Here is a 21,924-nt window from a genome sequence, read left to right as displayed (position 1 = left end):
AATAAATTGCAAGATAATAATCATAGACCATTCTGATATCTAAGGCCCTTGTGACCTTGACTTTTAAACTAGTTACACCAAAATCAATAGGGTTTATCAACTACATACGGACAATCAATATGTGAAATATGAAGACTTTGTGATAAAATGCTTTCAAGATAATGAGCGTAAACCATTCTGACATTCAATGCCCCTGTGACCTTTACCTTCGACCTAATTACCCCGAAATCAATAGAAGTCATCTACTAGTTAGGATTAATCTGTTTGTGAAACATAAAGACTTTGTGATTAATTGCTTTCAAAATAATGTGTGGAAACCATTTTGTCACCCAAAATATCAATAGGGGTCATCTAATATATGCGACCAATCAATATGTGAAATATGAAGACTTTGTGAGAAAAAGTTGAAACCATTCACAGATTCAAGGCCCCTGTGACCTTGACCTTTGACCCAGTTACCTCAAAATCAACACGAAACATGTACTTGTTATATCCAATGAGTATGTGAAATATGAAAATTTTGTGCTAAATAGTTTTCAAGATAATGAGCGAAAACCATTTTGATAATTAAGGCTCCCGTGACCTCTGACCTAGTGACCCCAAAATCAACAAGGGTCATTTACTGGTTATGACAAATCAGTATGTGAAATATAAAAACTTTGTAAAAACTGTTTATAAGATAATCAGCGGTAACTATGTGGTCCACCGACGGACAGACCGACGGACATTAGTAAAACAATATACCCCCTCTTACTCAAAGGGAACATAATAAGTAATGTCTTAAACATTAATCCATTTTCACTCCCTGTCCCGCGGTCAAATCACTGGAGTTTTTTTCAGAACAATCTTTTAAGAAGACACAAGCCGAAAAACTCGTTTTTGTTTTTGCTTGAACTATTTTTTTTCGCGAGTAAGCGAATTGTTTGTTTCTCAGAATTTATTTAAAAGACTGAAGAAACTATTAGTTGCTACAAAACCTATTTATGTATCGGAGCACAGTGACATGCCAAGATTCGAACATTCTTTTTTAAACATCTGAATGAAATACAAGTAGTAAATCAAAGTCATTCTGTTGAACATAACATTAATTGAAAGCTGCTCTATTTTATCTCACCATGTTATATAATGCATTATTTTCTATATTTTGAACTTTTTTACCGCTTTGTTAAGGTGTGCGGTGAATAAAATTATTTACATTGAACACTTTCCGAAGAAAAGGACACATTTGTTTTCAGTCTTTAGCCACTGTTACTTTAGGATAGGAGTCCGACATCATTAATTCGAAGATTTGAAAGTTGAAAGTATGGTCCGATAATCCAGCAAAACTTCTTGTCCTCATTTAGTTCTGCATTTAGAAGTTTAATAAGGATTTTTATACTCAAACTGTTACTAAGACTAAAACAATTAAGGCTACTGTAAAATATTGTGGACCAACATTGTGTAAATGAAGAGCCCTTTTAGCGGTACAGTTGAGTTCTATGTGAATTTCTGATCGACTCGTGTGTTACTATAATGATGATTACTTGTGTTTACCAGGGTTACCATTTTAAAAATAAAAGGATTTGTATTATGAAAAGAAAGACCATGCGAATTCAATGGAGCTGTACAGACTTACTAATGAAGCTGTCGGGCCACACACTATTTTGAAAATTTGGAATATATAACGTGTAGTAACAAATTAACAATTTTGTAAACGCTGATAAAATGTAATGGCAGCTAACTTTTTCTTTAATGAGACAAAAGAGGGAAGTAAAGTTTCAAAAGTTTTATGCCTTAATTAAGGTCTGTAAGGAAGGGAACTACAAATAATTACACAAATCAATTCTGTACATCTTTTTATTATGAGCATTCATACACTCATGCTATCAAAACCAGCAAACAAATACATTTTACTTATTTGAAAGTACATTGTATTACATTAATAACATAACCAGTAGAAAAAACAAAAACAATTCTCACTAAAAAGTTTCTGTGACAAGATCTAAAGGTCATATGTTGTTTACATTTTTCTATACTGATATACATGTCACCTTTAGATAAATTCTATGAAGATAGTTTGTAAGCAATAAAAATGTACATTTGCGCAAAAAGAACATTTCGATGTTATTTTCTTGTTGTATCTATTCGTTCTTAATCAAATGAGAAAATTTAAAAGTCTACAAGTTAAAAAAACATAGTGTTGTACATGATACAAGAACAATAATCTTAGTCAACCATTGGCTGAAAAGAAGTGTATATTGCTATAATTTTAACCGTATATAGTTCTCCATAGCTTTATCAATTATCCATTAATAGAATAACAACAGCAAGAAACCCTTTAACAAGGTTAAAACTAATATGATACTGAATAAAACTGTTCAAGTTTCTAGTTTCCATCACGTTGCTTAAAACAAAACAAAAACGAAATCTTAACATTAAATAACTTCCAATTCTTAATTTAAACCAACTTATTATAATAAACAAACAAAGTTCTAATAAATAAAGAGAATATAATTGTGCAAGTTTCTTGATACATTTCATGTACATTTCAAGTAAATATATATGAGTACAATTGACATAACACCAGGGATAATATTTTGGACACAAGATTACAACATATCTTTGGAGCTCAAATTATTGCTAGTATTTTGGAAAAACATAGTGAGCAAATAATCTGACATTTCACACATCAAATATAATCAAGAAGTTTCGAACGACACATATGCCCCCCCCCTTTTAGCCCTTGACTCATACTTTTGGTAATTATGTTATAGAAAGTTGCAATAAATGGGTACATGGAAGTGTTCAGTTATGGAAAAAGAAAAAAAGAATATCCTATAAAAACAATCAAAATGTGAATACATAAAACTTGATCTTTGAACTAGTGACCCCAATATAACTGATCAATAGGTCAAATATGAAGACGTTTTTGAAGTAATGAGTGGAAACCATTTTCTATATTTAAAGCCCCTATGACCTTGACCTTTGAACAAGTAATCCATCCCAAAATCAAAAGAGACATGACTTTTCAATATATGAAATATGACGACTTTGATTAATATTTTTTTTAGATAATGGGCAGAAACCATTCTGACATTTAAGGCCCCTGTGACCTTGACTTTTGACATAGTGATCCCAATATCAATGGGGAACAACTACTAGTTATTACCAATCAACATGTGGAATATGAAGATTTTGTGTTAAATAATTTTCAAGACAATGAGCGAAAACCATTCTTACATTCAAGTACCTTGTGGCCTTAACCGTTGAACTATTGACAAAAAAAAGACTTTTGATAAATAGTGTTCAAGAAAAAGAGCAGAAAACATTCTGACAATTAAGGCCCCTGTGACCCTGACCTTTGCAAAAGTGACCCCAAAAATCAATAAGGATAATCTACTATACTGATAAACAGATTTCAGGAAAAAAGTTGGAACAATTCTAACATTCAAAGTCCATCTGACCTTGAACTTTGACCTAGTAATCCCATAATCGATAGGGGTCATCTACTTGTTATGACCAATCACTAAATGAAATATATAGACTTTGTATCAAATACGTTAAAAGATAATGAACGGAAATCATTCTGAAATTTAAGGCCCTCGGACCTTGACTTTTAAAATAGTGACCTCAAAATTAATTGGTGTCATCTACTATATACGAGTGTGTCCAATCAATATGAGAAATATGAAGAATTTGTAATAAAGAGTTTTCAAGATAATCAGTGGAAACCATTCTAACATTCAATGCTGACCTTGACATTTGACTTAGTGTCCCAAAATCAATATGGGTCATCTTATTCTTATAAACAATCAGTATGTGAAACATAAAAACTATGTGATAAAAAGCTTTTAAGATAATGAACGGAAACTATTCGGACATTTAAGGCCTCTATGACCTTGACCATTAACCTAGTGCACTCAAAATCAATAGGTGACATTGTGTTATGACCAACCAGTATGTTGAATATGAAGACTTTGTGATAAATAGTTTTAAGATAATGAGCGAAAACCATGTGGTCTAATGGGGACAGACCGACCGACAGACATATGTATAAAAATATACCCCTCTTCTTCGAAGGGGGCCATAAAAAGTATAAAAATCTAAAGAAAATAATTCTTGTCCCATCATGTCACAAAACCTCAGTGAATTCCCTTTAACTACACCGACTAACAATAGAAACTTGTTCACATTAACTGTTTGGCATAATTATAATGTCACTCACTATTTTCAATCTTTACAGCATAAAACAGGAAGGAATCTCTAAAAAATATAAATAAGATATGTTTGTAAAACATGTACGCCCATTCGCCGTACCAGCTAATTAGGGAAGTAGTCATATCATTGCCACTTTGGCTATTAACCTGATGACCCCCAAAACAAATGGGTTCATTTACTTGTAAAGACTTATCTCAATACCAAGTTGTGAAGTTCACAAGCCCAGGTGTTTTTAAGTGCTTGATCGGGATCGATTTTGTTTACAGACCGACCAAGATATCGACCTGCCATCACGTGCAAAGAAATATAGAAACAACAATTCAATTTATGACTTGTACAATATACCCCACATTTTTAAAGGGGACATAACAAGTAAATGGTCCTTATGTCAATCAAAACATGTTCATAAAAATATATATTTAACATTTATTTGCCTATATAACATATAATCCTATATATCATACAACTGAATATACCATTCCCCTGTTCAGTATAAGTATAACTGATATTTATATTATAGCATTCAATTGTTAAACTGGTACATACATATACCATTCCATTGTCCAATATATAATATCACTGTTATTTATCTATACCATATCTTTGCCATATAATACATCATATAACTGGTGTTTATATATACAATTGTCTTTTCCTATTAGTATTTACATATATATTTCATTCTATCTCTTTATATTAATTTCATGCATCTATTATTTACTCTATACTTAATTGGAAAAAAAATAACAACATTTTATTCAATGCACATTTTATGATAATACAACAACATCGACCCCTAATAGATCATTTCCTTCTGCAAAAATTCTGGATTATCTTCTCTGAAGTGTATCTTTTACTTTTTCAACCTACAAACATATTATTCTCCTTCTGGCCATCTGTTTTATGATATTTTCATTTATTTATTTACTTTTTTATATTTTATGTATATCTAGTAAGAATATTACTTTCTTCAAATTTTACTATCCATGATCTTGAAAAAAATAACGTTTACCTTAGTTTATTAAAATATTTATTAGAATTACCGGTAATATATCAATTATATTTCACTAGAGTTCTTTATTTGTTTTAATATAAACACACTTATTTGAATAATACTTTCTTCAATTCAATATTATAAAAAAATTGTTTAACATTATTTATTACCAGAAAAAATATATTTAACAACTCATTTATTCTATCATACTATATTGTATTTATTCTTTAACTTTACATCAAATTATAAATTAATTTATCTTAAGTATCACCTTTTTGTTGAATTTATTATGTCTGAAAACATGAAATAATCTAGGTTAAACACTATGTTACATGTATACTTTACTATGACTATTAAATTTCTTTTTCACTTTTTTGTTAAAAATTCAAACCAAACATCAGAATCATGTTTAACATGAAATAACTGATCCTTATCCTTTGCATACTGTATAGCATCATCTGGTGATGTCAATGTTGACATATTATCCTTAAACTCCTCACCATCTCCGGTTATATAACAGCGCCTTAAACTCACATTTAAAGTATGAGGAATACTAGGAAGACTATCAACAAACTTCTGCCATGTTGTCAAACTCATTTTGACATTCCAAAGCTTAATGTGCTTTAAGGTTTTCATCTCAAAAGGTGACTGTATTATATTGTCAGTTAACCTACAATAACATAACTTAAGCTTACTGAGAGAGTGTAACAATGGCAATACTCTGACTAGTCTCTTTGTTATGTTGGCATTATATAATTGAGATACACTGAAATAATTTCCATACAATTTAAGTTCTTTTAATTTGTTAGATTCTGTAATTATATCAAATATTTTCTCATAATTACTATCCTTCAATGCATTAAAGATAAATATTTCAAGGTTTGAAGTATCAGCGTCTATCATTCTAATAGAATGTTCCAAATGAAGGTAATGAAGTTGTTGATGTTTTGATAAATTTACCTCATGCTGGTTTTTACACTCACAATTTACATAGACAAGATGTATTTGTTCCAGATGACTGGTTCCCTCAAGAAAATTACAGAATGTAGTAGTATCATCATGGCTCATTGTTATATGACTCATACTTATTGCTACAAGATTGATCATTCTAGGTAAGTAACTAACAACTGTTTTATACACTGGGTAATACTCGTCTGTGTCATATGAGTCGCTACCAAAGGATAGACATTTTAATTTTGAAGTATTTACTTTAATTGTCTCAGCAACACAACTGTTAATCTCAGCAATCTGTTTACCGGTATTAATCTGTGTGCTTTGACTTTGTGTTCTAATTAATCTTTGATTTTCAAATCCATTTTTAATTTCAAGTTTTTCAAGATGTTGAAACATTGGTAAGTAATTTGTAAATTTAACATTTTCTGTGTAAGTGTAGTTTACATTAATAGACATGACAGAGTCAGGAGCAATTTGTTTCTGATCAATACTTGAACAAACAATATCACAATTCTCCCTATTATCAATGACTAAATCTCCTATATAAAATGCAGGATTACTTTCTACACTATATACTGCATTGACTTCTTTCATTGACTCAAACATAAGCTTTTGAATATCAGTGATATAACTATGATCCATATAAATGTCACTACTTATTGTTCTTCTGTATTCTTCAACACGAGAGTCTTCTGACACAGTATCATATATATATTTAGAAACAGGTGTTGCTAATCTAGGTTCTAGACCACATAGCATAATGACAACATTTGACTGCTCTAAAATGTCATTTACTGTTGAACATTTCTGAAAAACCTCATTAAGCAACTTTTTGGCTAATTCAACATTTCCTGTACTATCTGATGCACCAATTTTTGTATTGTAATTGATTCCAATATACACTGCAGCAAGAAATTCTTGCATTGATTTGTGAATAAAAGAGAACAATGAGCTTGGTGGTTCTGATAAAGATAAACTTGGACATTCATCTTCTGTAATTATTCCAAGTCTCAAGCAATTTTCTCTTAATTCACCTGATGTTTCTAGTTCATCAAACATACAAATGTCAAATGCCAAGGACTTATTCTTAGGACAGTTAAAAAGTGTCTTATAAGCCAACTGTGACACATCATAAATGAAATGACTGTTTAATTTGAATTTGGATTTATCTTCTAAATAATGAGGGAGGTTAACTTTCTGGGTACCTTTCATGAGCCGAGTACTTGTTCCTGTAGTTTTCATATCATTCCATGTAAAAACAACTTCTAACATACCGGTGTAGATGGCACATCTTGAGGTTTTATCCAGTTTACCATCAAACCATAGGCAAATCAGTTGTTGTAGCATAATTGGTACCTGTTTCAAACTTTTCAGAGATTTTTCCTTCAGCTTTTCACTACAATCCCTAGGTTTTTTATAAGCATGTCTTCCAACATTTAATAGTGAGACTGTCCTATATACTATTTCCCTTTCACATCTAAAATCAAACCCTTTGAGTTTCAGTGACTGTTCAATCTCCACCTCATTTGATCTTAATGTATGAAATTTCCATGGCCGCGAAGTAGTTACTATTGTGTATTCCTTAAAAATGCTATGTTCTGGGACATTTTCAGAGGACCATTCATCTAAGCCATCAAGCAAAATCATAACACTAGAGGATTCTTCTTCAAGAAGTGTGTTTAACATTTTCATTTGATAACGTTTTTGAAGCATTTCATCTATAGTGTCAATGTTTTGATACTGTCTAAGAGGGATGTAAAATACAAAATCAAATGTCTTCATCTCTTTTACACCATTGAATTTAAGTTCATAACTATTGTAATCATATTCAGGGTCATCACTGTCTATTAAGGTATCATGAGAGCCATCACTGTCATCTTCAGAGTCTATTAAGATATCTCCAGAGTCGTCACTATCAGATCTGGAGTGTGTTAAGTCATCACTGTTATCCTGAATGTCATCACTGTCACTTCCAAGTTTCGTACTGCCACCCACATGTTTTTCATCTCCTCGATTCTCATAATCACCTCCATGTTTGTTACTGTTCTTTTCATTTTCAATGTATCCTGCATGTTCCTCGTTTACAATTTCACTTCCATGTTTATCATGTTTCTCACTGCCAGCTTGATTTTCATTGTCAGCTTCATTTTCATTGTCACCTCCATGTTTCCCAGTACCATGCTCATTTTCAATGCCATCTTCATTTTCATTGTCAACGCCATGTTTTGTACACGCACCTCCATTTTTTTCACTGTCACCTTCATTTTTATTGTCAACTACATGTTCCTCACTGTGTGCCAAACACCAACAGTTGACCAGATATTTACAAAAACTAGTTTTTCCTGACCCTGCATCTCCAACAACATATACAGATTTTTGGGGGACTTCATTCTTTGTAAACATTTCTGACATTGTTTGAACCTTCACTTCTTTTATCTCTCCCTTTCCTCTTTTTATTTCCCTCGTTATTTTGGGTCTAATATAAATCTTATTAAAATGACATTTTTCAGATTTTGGTTGTAAAGGTGTTTTAGGAACTTGCAGCAGGGTTTTGTGATACTGTTCTATTAACCTTTTCCGCCAATCTGAAATTTAAATAAAATTATGAAGGACAAAGCAACTAGTAAAGCCATACAGCTCCTCTTTACTAAATCCCAGAATACAGACCTATCTGTTGTCATGACAATTAAACTTTATCAACGTACCGTTCTCATTATTTTAACTTATTGATCAGAAATTTTCAGCTATAAAACTTTGGACATACTTGGAAAAAAAGACCCACTGATTTTCTAAGAATAATGAATGCGCGTAAGAACACGCCACTTTACATGCTTCACGACGAAACAAGCACACTACACGTATCAATAAATGTAAAAACTAATATGCTTTCGTTTTGGGCTAGATTATTACTGGGAAAAGAGCATAAAATGTCTTAAGTCGTACACAAATATATGTTAAGTTTAAACGAATATGATTTAAAATAAATCTCAAAATTTAAAACAAAATCTTAACTCGGTGGGAAGACCAGATATATGGCTATCGTAACAAATCGTTGTTAATAAAAGTACCCTTAAAGTAATTAAAGTGACGTTAGTAGGTTAGTAGACCAATTTGAACAAACATGGCACGACCAAATACAGCTTTCAAACAAAGGTCTGTTATACAATAGCTTTAAACATTATGTGGAATATGAAAAATACTTTATCATGCTGACTAGAACAGACTATTTAACTTTTTAAAATTCCGAACAAGTTCATGTAACCATTGACTTCTAGTTGAAATAGGACGTTACGATGGTACGGTATGACGATCGCACGTGCCCTCTATGCAACTATAATTCTGTTGTTTACGAATAACATCTGTAGCGCTGATATTTTAGCGATAAAAGAAATACATACCTAGGAAATTACAAATTTGGAGATAATAATCACACAATTATAAACTCTATGCAGACAACAGATGAAGTAAATTATCGAATCTATACAAATTCATGAGAGCGAGCTATATTTAGTAAATTCCAAATTTAAAAAAGCCATGTCGTCTGATTCGCAAATACTTTAAGTACTATTTCTGATCGTAACGCGGTAACATCAAACCGAGCCTGCAACATTTTACAATTTTGCCGTGTTGGGCTTTCTTTAGGGATTCTGTTTTTCAATATTTTATTTGAATAAAACACACTTTTGTGTAAACAGAAAAGTATGACCTATATTACAACAGATATGGTCCTGTGATACAGGATTCATAACAAACACACAAAAATATAAATAATAAATATCAACAAAGAATTTACAGAGCGAAAAGATGGAGACGAATATACGGAATAACTTACCAAACGATGACACAAAGTGATTTAAGTATAGCTCCCTCCATAATATTTGGTAGGTATAATTAAATGTTAATTGAATAAATTCAATTATATTACAATTTATAAAGAATACTGTATTTTTACATAATTTCTGAAATAAAAAGTAACGATGATCTTTAGCGATTTTTTGTTGTTGTAAATTTTCGTTTTGAAATTAATGGACATGTCATACTCTGGTGTATACCATGCACTCAAATATTAACTCACCTAACTTGGCTTGTTCATAATCTGTCTGACATTGACCCGAGGAAGTTTCTGTCTTAATGGTTGCAATCTCCTGCAAAAAACAACTTATCTTCTTTACTCCAAAATGACTTTTTAGTACAAAACTTATCAACAATAAATTATTAAAGTTAAAATATTAATTCATAAAGATATGTACTGAATTGTGTACATATATATTTAATTTAGCATTATATCCGCCATATGACCCTATCTAATCACACACCCAAAATTCTGCACAGCTTATATTTAATCTTTATGTGTGACCTTCACCTTGAGCAAACAAAGCTAACATTTAACCTAACAGTGTGACTTGAACCATACGCATGCACAGCTAACATTAAGCCTTTAAGTGTGATCTTCATAATGAGCAAAAATAGCTGTAATTAAACATTTTAAGTCTGTCCTTCATCATGAGTAGGTAAAGCTAACATTCACCTTTAAGTCTGATCATCATCATAAGCAAGTCAGTTAACACTAACGCTTTAAGTGTGACATTAAACATGAGCAATAACAGCTAACATTCAACCTTTAAGTGTGACCTTCAACATATTAAGTAAGAACAAAAGTTAACCTTTACCAATCATTTTCACCATAAACGACCACAGTTAATGTTAAATTTTAAGTTTTACTTTCAACATCAGCCAGCAGGGCTATCATTTAGCCTTTAGTTTGACATTTTCAATTAGCAAGCATTGCTAACATTTACCATAAAAAGGCAACCTTTACCATGAGCAAGCACAGCGGAAATTAAATTTTAGTGTTCCCTTCACCATGAGCGAGTACAGCGTACATTTAACCTTACAGTTTGACTTTCAAGTGGGTTTCAGTCTTTAAGCAAAGGTTTCCTGCCTGTGCCATGTTTATTAAGGAATATACTAGAACATTTTTTTTCATACGAGTATTTTAAAAGTTTTATTTTTCAAAATGCAAACACGATTTTTTGAAGCAGATATATAGCTTTCTTTACTTCATAACCATTATACATGAAAAGAAATTAGTTGCCTTTCCAGTTAATTAGTTAAGTACTAAAATTAAATACTTTTGCCACAAGAGCTTAAGTTTTAAAGCTATGTCTTTACAATTAATATGATAATATTCTTATTTTCTTTAATGCAAAGATGCAGATACAGGTGTAACATACATCATCTAGTAATCTTACAAAAGGACATTTGTGTTACCTCTTTCTGCTCTGAAACAAAGGTCTCTAGAATAGTTAATTTCTTTTTCAAATCGGCATGTCCCTTTTCCATGTCAAGTTTTTCCTTCCTTTCTTTGGACATTTGTGATTCAAGTTCTTTAATTGTTATTTTTAGTACTGCAAGTTCTTTTTCAGTTTCAAGATTTCCTATCTTTTCTTCTGCCATCTTTGCTTCCATTTCTAATTGCTTTTTCTTCAGATCATCATATTTGGTTGCAGCAATTTCTGTCGTTTTAAAAGCTATTGCCATTTCTTCTTTGATTTGTCTCAGAATTTCTTCAAAGCCTTCAGTAGTTATGTTGAGGTCCTTCATCTTCAGCTAATGAAAGAAATAAGTTCTGTTACATTTGATGTATGAAAAATGAAGCTTTGAACTCATGACATACGGTATATTTAGTTGCAATCCTTATTTGAAAATTTATCTAACCTGTACCTTTGTTTTTAATATAGTTCCTTTAAATTTTCTATGAATTTTTATAATCAATTTTCCAGACTGTGTGGCAAATGTTTATTTTTTAAACTTAAATTATTATTTACATTCAATTTTTAACGTATTTATTACAAAGATTTTTTTCTTCATTTTTTTGTAATTATTTATACCTTTGTACCTTATTTATCAATATTAGTGCAGTAAAAAATATATGAAGTTAACGTTTTTTAACTTTTTTTGATTATTTTTCTAATTTCTCTAAATTCATCTGTTATTTAGATGTCAGTTTATTTAAAATTATTAAAACAAAAAACTTCACTCTATAACGATTTTAAACTTATAATTCATTTATATACTCTCACATCTTGAAGTTTCCTAACAGCTTGTTGTGCATCTTCTCGATGTGCAAGTTCCTTATTATCTTGTAGAACTGCTATCATGTCGTCAAGGTAAGCATTAGCATCACTCTCCTCTAATTCCATACTACTGGAGTGAAAAATCTCATTTCTGAATTGCCGTACCTAATTAACAGAAAACAAATAGCCCAACATTCACATACATACAGAGTTCAGCAATGAGACTAAACACGGTTCTATAGTTGAGAATTTAAACTGTCAAGTAAGTCCCGGACAATGTTCAGTGTAAAAAAAAAGAAAAAGGAAAAAAGAAAAGTAACTCAAAGCAGCGTTATATTTCTTTTTCACTGCATTCTACGCAAGGAGATCTATCTACCTATAAAGTTTCTTGTTGATATCTCTTACAGCTTTAGAGTGATGTCCCGGACAATGTTCAAGAGAACAGAATTTACAAAAATTAGGCAAGGCAGAGTTATAGTTCTTTTGCACTGTGTATTTACCTAATGAGAACTATTTGCCTACAGAGTTTCATGTTTATGTCTCTTGTTGATAAAGTCTTTTGTCCTGTACAAAAAATGGCAATCTTTAACTTTAAAGTGTAAAAATGAACAAAGGGCAATTACTCCAAAATTAGGAAACGTAAACTTACGGTTCGTGCGCACTGTCCATCTACTGTACGAGATCTCTCTGTCCTACAAAGTTTCATATTGATGCTTTTATTGATTCAGAATTGTCCCGGACAATAAAAGGGAACAGATGGACGGACGTCCGGATGAACGGACATCCGGAATGACAGACAAACCGACTACTATTTGCTCACCCTTTGAAAAGCCTATACATTTTTGCTACAGCCTGCTATCTACCCACAAAAATGACAGCTAGCAAAAAAATTGTTTTGTAAAAAAAAATAAATAAAAATAAAAAAAAATGAATATTTGTAAATAATATTTTATGCGTAACAATTTTGAATCATTATTCGCATTTGTGTCATTTTTTTCTCTGTCAAAATAACTACATTAGTCTCATAGGTATATTGACATAATGTCACCTTAGGGCAGTTATGGGTTAACTCCTATAAAATCAATAATACTTAACCCGTTACTGCACTAAGGTGATAGAGATCTCTTACTTTGATGCTTAATTAACAGACTTCTTACACTTAAGCTTAATATTCAACAAAATTAAAAATAATCAAATTGTATACAAATGTATTAACCTTTGAAAACAGATTGTTTGGTAGTGTAACATTGCATCCAATATGGCCATGAAAATATTTGTTATTTATGATAAGATGAAGCAACCCAGAACAATCCGTTTCGGCTGCTGATGTCTTATCCTTGTACCCAGGAGCATTTATATAACATTTGCAAACACTCCATGGATTTGCCGTCCACTGTTTGACATCACTGTTTTTCCAAGAAGGTGCCGGTGGTATTGATGCATGATTCTGTATTATGCTGTCATAGATGGCACCACATATGTTGTTTGGACAGGGTATCTTATTATTTGGAAAACAACAGTTACAATTATTTTGCTTGAGGGGGCATATCCCTTTTGAGACTCTGACATGGTCCGGCTGGAGAGTTGTTATCTTACAGACGCCACATGATACGTTTGGTTGAGGAGTCTTTGTTTGTTGTATTTGGTTAATAATATCTTTGTGCTGCTCTTTTCCTATTTCATCACAAAATGGCGCAAGTCCCTCTTTAATATAACCCAAGCCTAGACCTGCCTTAACCCACTGCCGGTATTTGTTGTTTTTTAAATGCATCTCATGCGCCATCTCGATTTCTAGAAAAAATAGAAATAGTTTTTAACTAAGAATCCAATGAAAACCAACTTCAACTATGACTGAACACAAAAAGCTGTATGCGCTGAAAGCTTGACCCAGTTAAGGGACTGTGAAGTTTGACTTTCAGTGAAATCATGGCTTCTATCACAAAAAGGTCATGTTGGCCCTAGATCGCTCATATGAGATTCATTTTTAGAAATGGTCTTAATTCCTCAATACAGAAAAAGATAACTGGGCTACATAGGGACATGTCTGACAGAGCTTCATACAAGATGAGTATTTACTTAAATACGCAATCAAAATCTTGCCAAATAAATTTAAATTTTAACAAACAGCATTTCAATTCTGTAAAAAAAATATTACCCAATTCATTATTGGCATACAAATCAGACTAACACCATAAACGTACTCAAACTGAATGCGCACATTTTCAGTTTAAATTCAACTTTGCGAATGGACTGAACCATTTCTACGTCTCCGCAAGTTCTTTCTATTATTTTGTATCACATTTTAGTCTGCGTCACTTAAAACATTGATACAGAAGTTCATCATAATTAATCTTCTGATGATTTATAGAATTCAAGTGTTACACCAGAGCGGATGCCGAAAATTAGGTTCATCTATCAAAAAAATCAATAAATGGAGTAACTCTATCTATTTTAATTAAGCTTCGGCTTGCCTGGCTATACACTACACGTGTATATTTAAAAGGAAATTAATAAAAGAGTTACATATTTCTATACCTCGTTGACTCATGTGCCACTTTTTAAATGAAACTCAATGATAACTGGCGGGATATTCCGATAACGAAACAATAACAATCACAATTGATACATGTATATCGACTTCAAAATATACGTCAAAATAACAGTTCAACACCTCCAAGAGCTTTTCTTTTTTAAGGATTCTTTTAGGAAATTCTTGCGGTCATTTTATGATATATGCCAAATTACCAAAATTAGCTTTTCCTCGTAAATAAAAGTGTCAGGTGTTCAACGAGACCTTTGTCACTTATGAGTCTCCCATTTTCTTAATTACAATAGTATGATAACAGTTGAATATTGCATAACTCGTTAAGTATCAAAAGTGTGTCAATCTTTTTACTGTACACGTAATTGCTTATTACCAATGTTTGATGAAGATAATTTTACAGATGGATGGGCTGTTCAATTACTATATTTCGCTTTATCTTTTTGTCCTTTTTAATTTTATATAAAGCAGGATCACGGTAGGGAATCACGTGACTTTTACGGTTACGCGTACAGACAATATGGCGGCCTAAAAACCTCGCTTCACATGTGTTTTTCAGGTAATTCTTTATTATATCCCTTTTACTTACATACGAGACCTGTTGCAGCCTACGCGGAATAAAGAATTGTTGCCGCCTATACCTTATTTCCCACCCCTGTGCTCATAGCTTTTACAAACACTCAAAAATTCAACAGGAATTTTCAATGTTAACAATTATTTTTCAGGTAACTTTCACGCAATCTTTGTATTTTGTATTAATTTGATTAAACTACGCCGAGTTAGTAAAGAGAAAATGTTCATAGAATTTCTTTATTTGAAAATGTAAATATTAGGCATGTTAAATGTTGACTAGTCATTTTCAATTCCAATACACGAGGGAAAAATGATTTGGGTAACGGCCACACAAACTTTTATTGTTGATAACTCCCACGCAATATTTTATGTGCAAGCAATATCTATGCAGGCTATAGCCTAGATATTGATTTAACAAAATCATGATCGATGTATTTAGCCTTAACCGTTCATAGAATTTTGAATAATATTTAAAATACCGCCAAAAGGTCCTTGATAGAATTAAGCGCCTATGGGTAGCAGAATACATACTCACGTAAATATATTAAATGAAGTTTCGATATAGAGATATAGATGAATTAATCGCAGAAATTAAAATAAAAGTCTCAAATATAAGAAGGAGGTCGATTTCAGTTTAAGCACAATTAATTACAGTTGCCATTTTTCATAGTTTGCAGATATGGACGGTTGCAGCTCGGATATTGTTTGTGGATAATGTTGGAAAACATTTCGTTCACGGACAGGTCTTAATGACCATTTAAACTGGCTACTCGGCACAGGACCTTGTAAACGTTGTTGCAAATCGAACTGTCACAGATATGGCATTTTACTGTTAATATTAAGATTTTAAAGACATTCAAATCATTTTATCACTTAGTCTCTTATGTAACCAATCATTTTTAAAATTAGTGTCTGTATTTAACATAATTATGTTTTTTTTGTTCTAAAGCAAAAAAAAAACAAAAAAAAAAACAAACAAACAAACAACAAGAGGGCCATGATGGCCCTGAGTCGCTCATCAGAAACAACTGCTTTTCAGTGTTGGATTGTCAATATATTCTAATATTAAATGTGAGCATAGAATATGTTTAAACAATGATTTTAAGAAATGCCATGACCTGGGGCATTTAAGCTTTAGCTTAAACGGGACCAATCAAATTAATACGAGCAAACTTGATAAAAGACTACCAAAGAATGCTACAGACAAAGTTTGGTGATCATCAATCAATTAGTTCTCTACAAATAGACATTTAACGGTATTTCTATTTTTAGCTTTAGTGGCCCCTAAAAGGGGCTAATCAGATTAATATAAAAGAGTACCAAAGAATGCTACAGACAAAGTTTGGTGATCATCCATCAATGGTTCTGAAGTAGAAGATATTTTAGCTATCGCGGCCCCTAAAAGGGGCCAGTCAAATTCATGTGAGCAAACTTGATAAAAGATTACCCAAAAATGCTACAGACAAAGTTTGGTGATCATCCATTCATTAGTTCTACAGGAGAAGCTGTTAAAAACATATTTCTATTTATAATTTTAGTGGCCCCTAAAAAAGGCTAATCAAATTCATATGAGCAAACTTGATAAAAGACTACCCAAGAATGCTACCGACAAAGTTTGGTGATCATACATCAATTAGTTCTGTAGAAGAAGATGTTTAAAGGTTTTTCTATTTTTAGCCCTAGAGACGCCTAAAAGGGGCCAATCAAATTAATATGAGCAAACTTGATAAAAGAATTCCCAAGAATGCTACTGACAAACTTTGGTGATCATCCATCGATTAGTTCTGTACAAGAAGATGTTTGAAGGTTTTTCTATTTTTAGCTCTGCTGACCCCTAAAAGGGGCCAATTGGAATGACATGTGAAATTCAAGTGTGACTGTCACAAGGATGCTACAAACCAAATTTGAAGTAAATCTGCTTAGTAGTTTCAGAAAAGAAGACGATTGTTGACGCATGATGACGGACGATCGACGCTTTGATACTAATAGCTCACCCTGAGCCTTCGGCTCTGGTGAGCTAAAAAAACAACCCTAAAGCATATTAGAATGGGTCTTTTTTTTACAAACTAGGTAATAAAATCTAGAGGACTTATGTTTGAATGTTATTTTAATACTAACAGTATTAAAAACCCGTAACGTTTCCGATTTGCTGAGCTATAAAATGTTTTACCACAAAAGTTATAAGGTCCTGTGCCGATGTGGTCATTCCGTGAATGAAATGTTTCCCACATTTATCACAATCAATATCCGAGCTGGAAACTTTCATTTCTGCAAAATATGAAAAATGTCAACTGTAATTATACTAAAAAAAGAAATACAAAACCTCCTTCTAATATTTGATACTTTTGTATTAAAACGCGACCTAATTGAATGATTTGGGTTTGGTAGGCCTTACGCGAAGTTATTGATGTCCTTGGCAATTTGTGATTTTACATGTCATGCCTTTTTGAAATTTATTTATCGTATTATTGTAACCTATAAGCAGATGAAGTGTTGTTCGGCCCATATCAAGAACGTCCCAAGACGATTCGTCAATCTAGCTGTATTTATATCTTAGTGATAGTAAAATTAAGCGTGAATTAGTTTGAAAAAATCATTATATTCATTGCATTATCGACACAAATATTGATTAAACTGTTCTTTAATGTTAAATTTTAAGCTTAATTGCCATGAATTTATAGGTAATAATAAATTTTTTTTATATCCTGGCTGAAATTGAGAGTATTGCAGCTGTAGCTTGTATACCATACATTTAACATGAAAAGGACTGTCATGTTTGTTGAATTGAAATTCTAATATTTAATATATATATACTTCTTTACAAAGTTTTAATATTGCAACTACTGGACATTTATCTTGTCTTAATAATACATGTATATTATTTTTAGAATACTTGTGTAACATTATTAATATAAAATTTACATATTTGTTTTTTTCAGGATGCTACATACAATGGTCTTAGCTAGAGCCTAGAATGAATATTTCTTAGGAATATGCTGCAAGTAACTGAAGGGGAGCAGTTTTTCTTACCTATCATAGGTGAGACTTCTAAGCTTCTTTTAAAAAAGTTTTTGCTGTTTTATGTACATAATTTGCTGTCAATATGAAACTTCAGCTGTATCTTAATTTCTATGCTGTTTTATTATATAAATCTTAGAGATAATCATTTTAAGATAAAACATATCACTAAGTTGATTAATTATATATATTTAAGATTGACCAAGTCACTTTTAATAAGTAACTTCTTATTTTATTTGCAGGAGCAGTAAGAGACAGCCAACGAAGTATTCAAACACCATATGAAACACTTAAGACATACCAGGAGAGATCTAGAAGAAGTACTAGTAGTAGAGCGGAACAGATTGTAGCTTAATTCTAGCTAAAAGGACTTCTTAAATCGTTAAAATTAAAGCTGCACTTGAACTGTCTTTTTTTGTTAAACAGTTTAACTTGAAGTATGTTGAAATGACATTGAAACTTTAACGTTGTGCCAACGTTGAATTTCGACGTTGTTTAAACTTTAAAATCCGAACATAAATCCAACGTTATTTCAACGTTAAAATCTGACCATAATTCAACGTTGTTCAACGTTTATGTGCCTGCTGGGTTAATTCTATCCAGGACCTATTGGCGGTATTTTAAATATTATTCAAAATTATTTGAAAGTCTGAGGCTAAATGCATCAATCATGATTTGTTAAATCAATATCTAGGCTAAAACCTGCATAGATATTGCTTGCACATAAAATATTGCGTGGGAGTTATCAACTATAAAAGTTTGCGTGGCCATTACCCAAATCATTTTTCTCTTGTGTGTTGGAATAGAAAATGACCAGTCAACATTTAACATGCCTAATATTTACATTTTCAAATAAAGAACTTCTATGAACATTTTCTCTTTGCTAACTCTACGTAGTTTAATCAAATTCATAAAAAAATACAAAGATTGCGTGAATGTTACCCGAAAAATAATGGTCAACATTGAAAATTCCTGTTGAATTTTTGAGTGTTTGTAAAAGCTATGAGCACAGGGTTGGAAAATAAGGTATAGGCGGCAACAATTCTTTATTCCGCGTAGGCTGCAACAGGTCTCGTATGTAAGTAAAAGGGATATAATAAAGAATTACCTGAAAAACACATGTGAAGCGAGGTTTTTAGGCCGCCATATTGTCTGTACGCGTAACCGTAAAAGTCACGTGATTCCCTACCGTGAGGATGGGAATTCACATCACTACACAGGAACACACCGCTACACATAATAATACCCTCTTAATAATACATATTAAATAATTTTATCAACTTGATGTGACATTTTTCTTATTCTATTTATATTTAAGTGTTCATTCCAAGTATTATATATCAGCCGCAACATGTTACAATAGATAAGGAAATAACAACCGAAAGGATGAACTTGGTAATTGTTTGTTTTGATTAAGTATGCCTCAAGATGTTTCCTGTTGCAAAGTCAATATACCAAGTGTCGTTTGAATACATGAAATTAAGTTTGTCAAGTTATAATTTTCCTTCAAATTGTCTTTCTTATGGTACACTTAATTGCTAAATATATGATTGAGTGAGTATTTTGTCATGATTTCAAGGTTATCTTCATCTTTACGCTTTATAATGAGTCATAACTGCCCATATCTTTAAACTGCTGAATACCGTTAAGGTTGCGATGACATTGGAAGTCTGCTATTTTAGTGCAGTCATTTCATTTGGATCGAGAAATGCTTTAAAGAACAAGATATACATTACATTTTTAAGGAAAATTATAAAAATCATAAAGTAATACGTAGGCCACAAAGTGTTTGGCAAAGCTCTGTGAGCAACAGAATGAGCGATATACTCTGAAAGATTTTGATTTTATCTCATTAAATAAAAAACAAAACTTTCACTTAGCATAAACAAGACTTGACAGAGTACATCTCAAATAACAAAGCAAAATATTTACAAAATATAATATACGCTTCGAAGATAAAATTAAGTGAGTTATCTTATCGTTATGAAACAGTTTTCTTTTGTATTGGGTTATACGTCACATCGACATAGGTCATATGTAAATACCTCAGGTGTCCTTGCATTAGTTAAGGCACAGACGGGCACCTGAGTAGAATCACCGACGATCCGTAAGTTAAGTTGTAAGCTTCGTCACGTGAAGAATACATAGTTCCTGTCGGGATTCGAACCCACAGCGGTAAGCGTCAAGTGGTGCAAGGCAACAGAAATGTTTGAAACAGTAGCTTAGTTGGCATTGGATTAGAGAGGTTAAGGTTCTTAAACTGAAACACGTCTTTTTCGATGGTCTCTCTTTTTGCACAATGTAAAGTATTTTTGATGCGAACAATATTAACCACTCAGTTAAACGGCCTTCTGGTCAATTCTGGTCAATTCCTACGCATCAAAACACCATACCGCTAAACACCTCTCAAACCAATGTAAACACGTCATGTTTGTTAATGATACAATTTCCACATAAATGGAAGGATATAAAGTATTGCATAATAAACTGTAAATCATACAACACGGGCATTTGCATGGTATTTGGGAAGTGTTTATATTTTTCATCTTATGTGCGGTTTTTAGAAAAGATGCCAAGTAAAAAACTTATAGTTTATGTATTTATATATAATTCTAAGTGCATGAATATTCAATTCGTTAGATACTTATTTATATTACAACGTTTGCGTATGTGTAATGCTGTAAAACAATAATAGAACCTTCTTTTGTCATTAACACAATTTTCAATTATTATAAAAAATTCAAAGTGATTGTCGTTCTGTTTAATACATTCATTTTATGTTATCTATCAGGATGGTTTAAGACTGAACCAGGTATATAATTTGATAAAAATATCACATAGAATAATCATTTTTTACCTTAATATTCTCAAATATATTCCATGAAGATTATATTATATGAAATCCAGGGCTTAACTCCGCCATGACGATAAGGACACACTAAGCATTTAACAGCGCATGCGTTACTTTCATAAAATGACTTATCACGTGATGTTTTACGTGACTGATAAGTTGTTTACATGAAAAACAGGCCATGGCAAAAAATTACTAAATAATTGTCATCTTTCTTCTTATGATAAAATGTATAATCTCTTTGTATTTGTGTAGACAGAATAGTGTTATGGCTGAATGTTTAATGAAATCAAATTATTTAATAATATAGACTTGACATGAAGTTAAAACTAAAACAATTTTGACAATTTGTCTGCTGTCCCACTGGAAATCTAGAGAAAAATCTGAAAAAAACAACATTGGAACTTAAATTGAAAATACCAGTACAGGTAGGATTTCTACTGGAAAAGAAATTTAAAATATAAATTCGGATTGAATTTAAGAAGAGGTACACAATAATTATTAGAACTAATTGAACTTGACTCCACTTGGGTATTTTGACACAATTTTTGAGATAAATATTCCATTTAACGTACGTATAAATCAATAATCTATGTGCAAAATCGCCGATTTCGCAGATAGGCTCACTCATTTTTCCAGATTATCATATAATATGCTTTTTACTCAAATTCGGCCAAGAATAGCACACAAATTCAGTTTATACTTTATATCTAACTTA

The 21,924-nt window shown here is 31.8% G+C and overlaps 1 protein-coding gene across 2 annotated transcripts; it reads right to left on the bottom strand.

The window, feature by feature from the left end:
• Positions 1 to 1,818: 1,818 nt before the first annotated feature.
• Positions 1,819 to 21,370, bottom strand: LOC132742684 (uncharacterized). Of its 2 annotated transcripts, XM_060731148.1 has the most exons (6): positions 21,213 to 21,370; positions 13,439 to 14,013; positions 12,229 to 12,387; positions 11,417 to 11,755; positions 10,221 to 10,290; positions 1,819 to 8,730 (listed from the first exon to the last, which is right to left on the bottom strand). In XM_060731148.1, exons 2-6 carry the CDS (start codon positions 14,003 to 14,005, stop codon positions 5,558 to 5,560), a joined length of 4,308 nt encoding a protein of 1,435 aa, XP_060587131.1. In that variant the 5' UTR covers positions 14,006 to 14,013; positions 21,213 to 21,370; the 3' UTR covers positions 1,819 to 5,557. The 2 variants fall into 2 exon arrangements, with proteins under 2 accessions (XP_060587131.1, XP_060587132.1); XM_060731149.1 differs by lacking the exons at positions 13,439 to 14,013; positions 21,213 to 21,370 and adding an exon at positions 12,872 to 13,415.
• Positions 21,371 to 21,924: the final 554 nt, after the last annotated feature.

The sequence above is a fragment of the Ruditapes philippinarum genome, unplaced genomic scaffold (genome assembly GCF_026571515.1).
Source record: "Ruditapes philippinarum isolate M1 unplaced genomic scaffold, ASM2657151v2 ctg634_1_1_1_1, whole genome shotgun sequence".
Taxonomy (NCBI): domain Eukaryota; kingdom Metazoa; phylum Mollusca; class Bivalvia; order Venerida; family Veneridae; genus Ruditapes; species Ruditapes philippinarum.
Note: the sequence above shows the minus strand (reverse complement) of the source record. Positions and strands in the feature narration are given on the sequence as shown.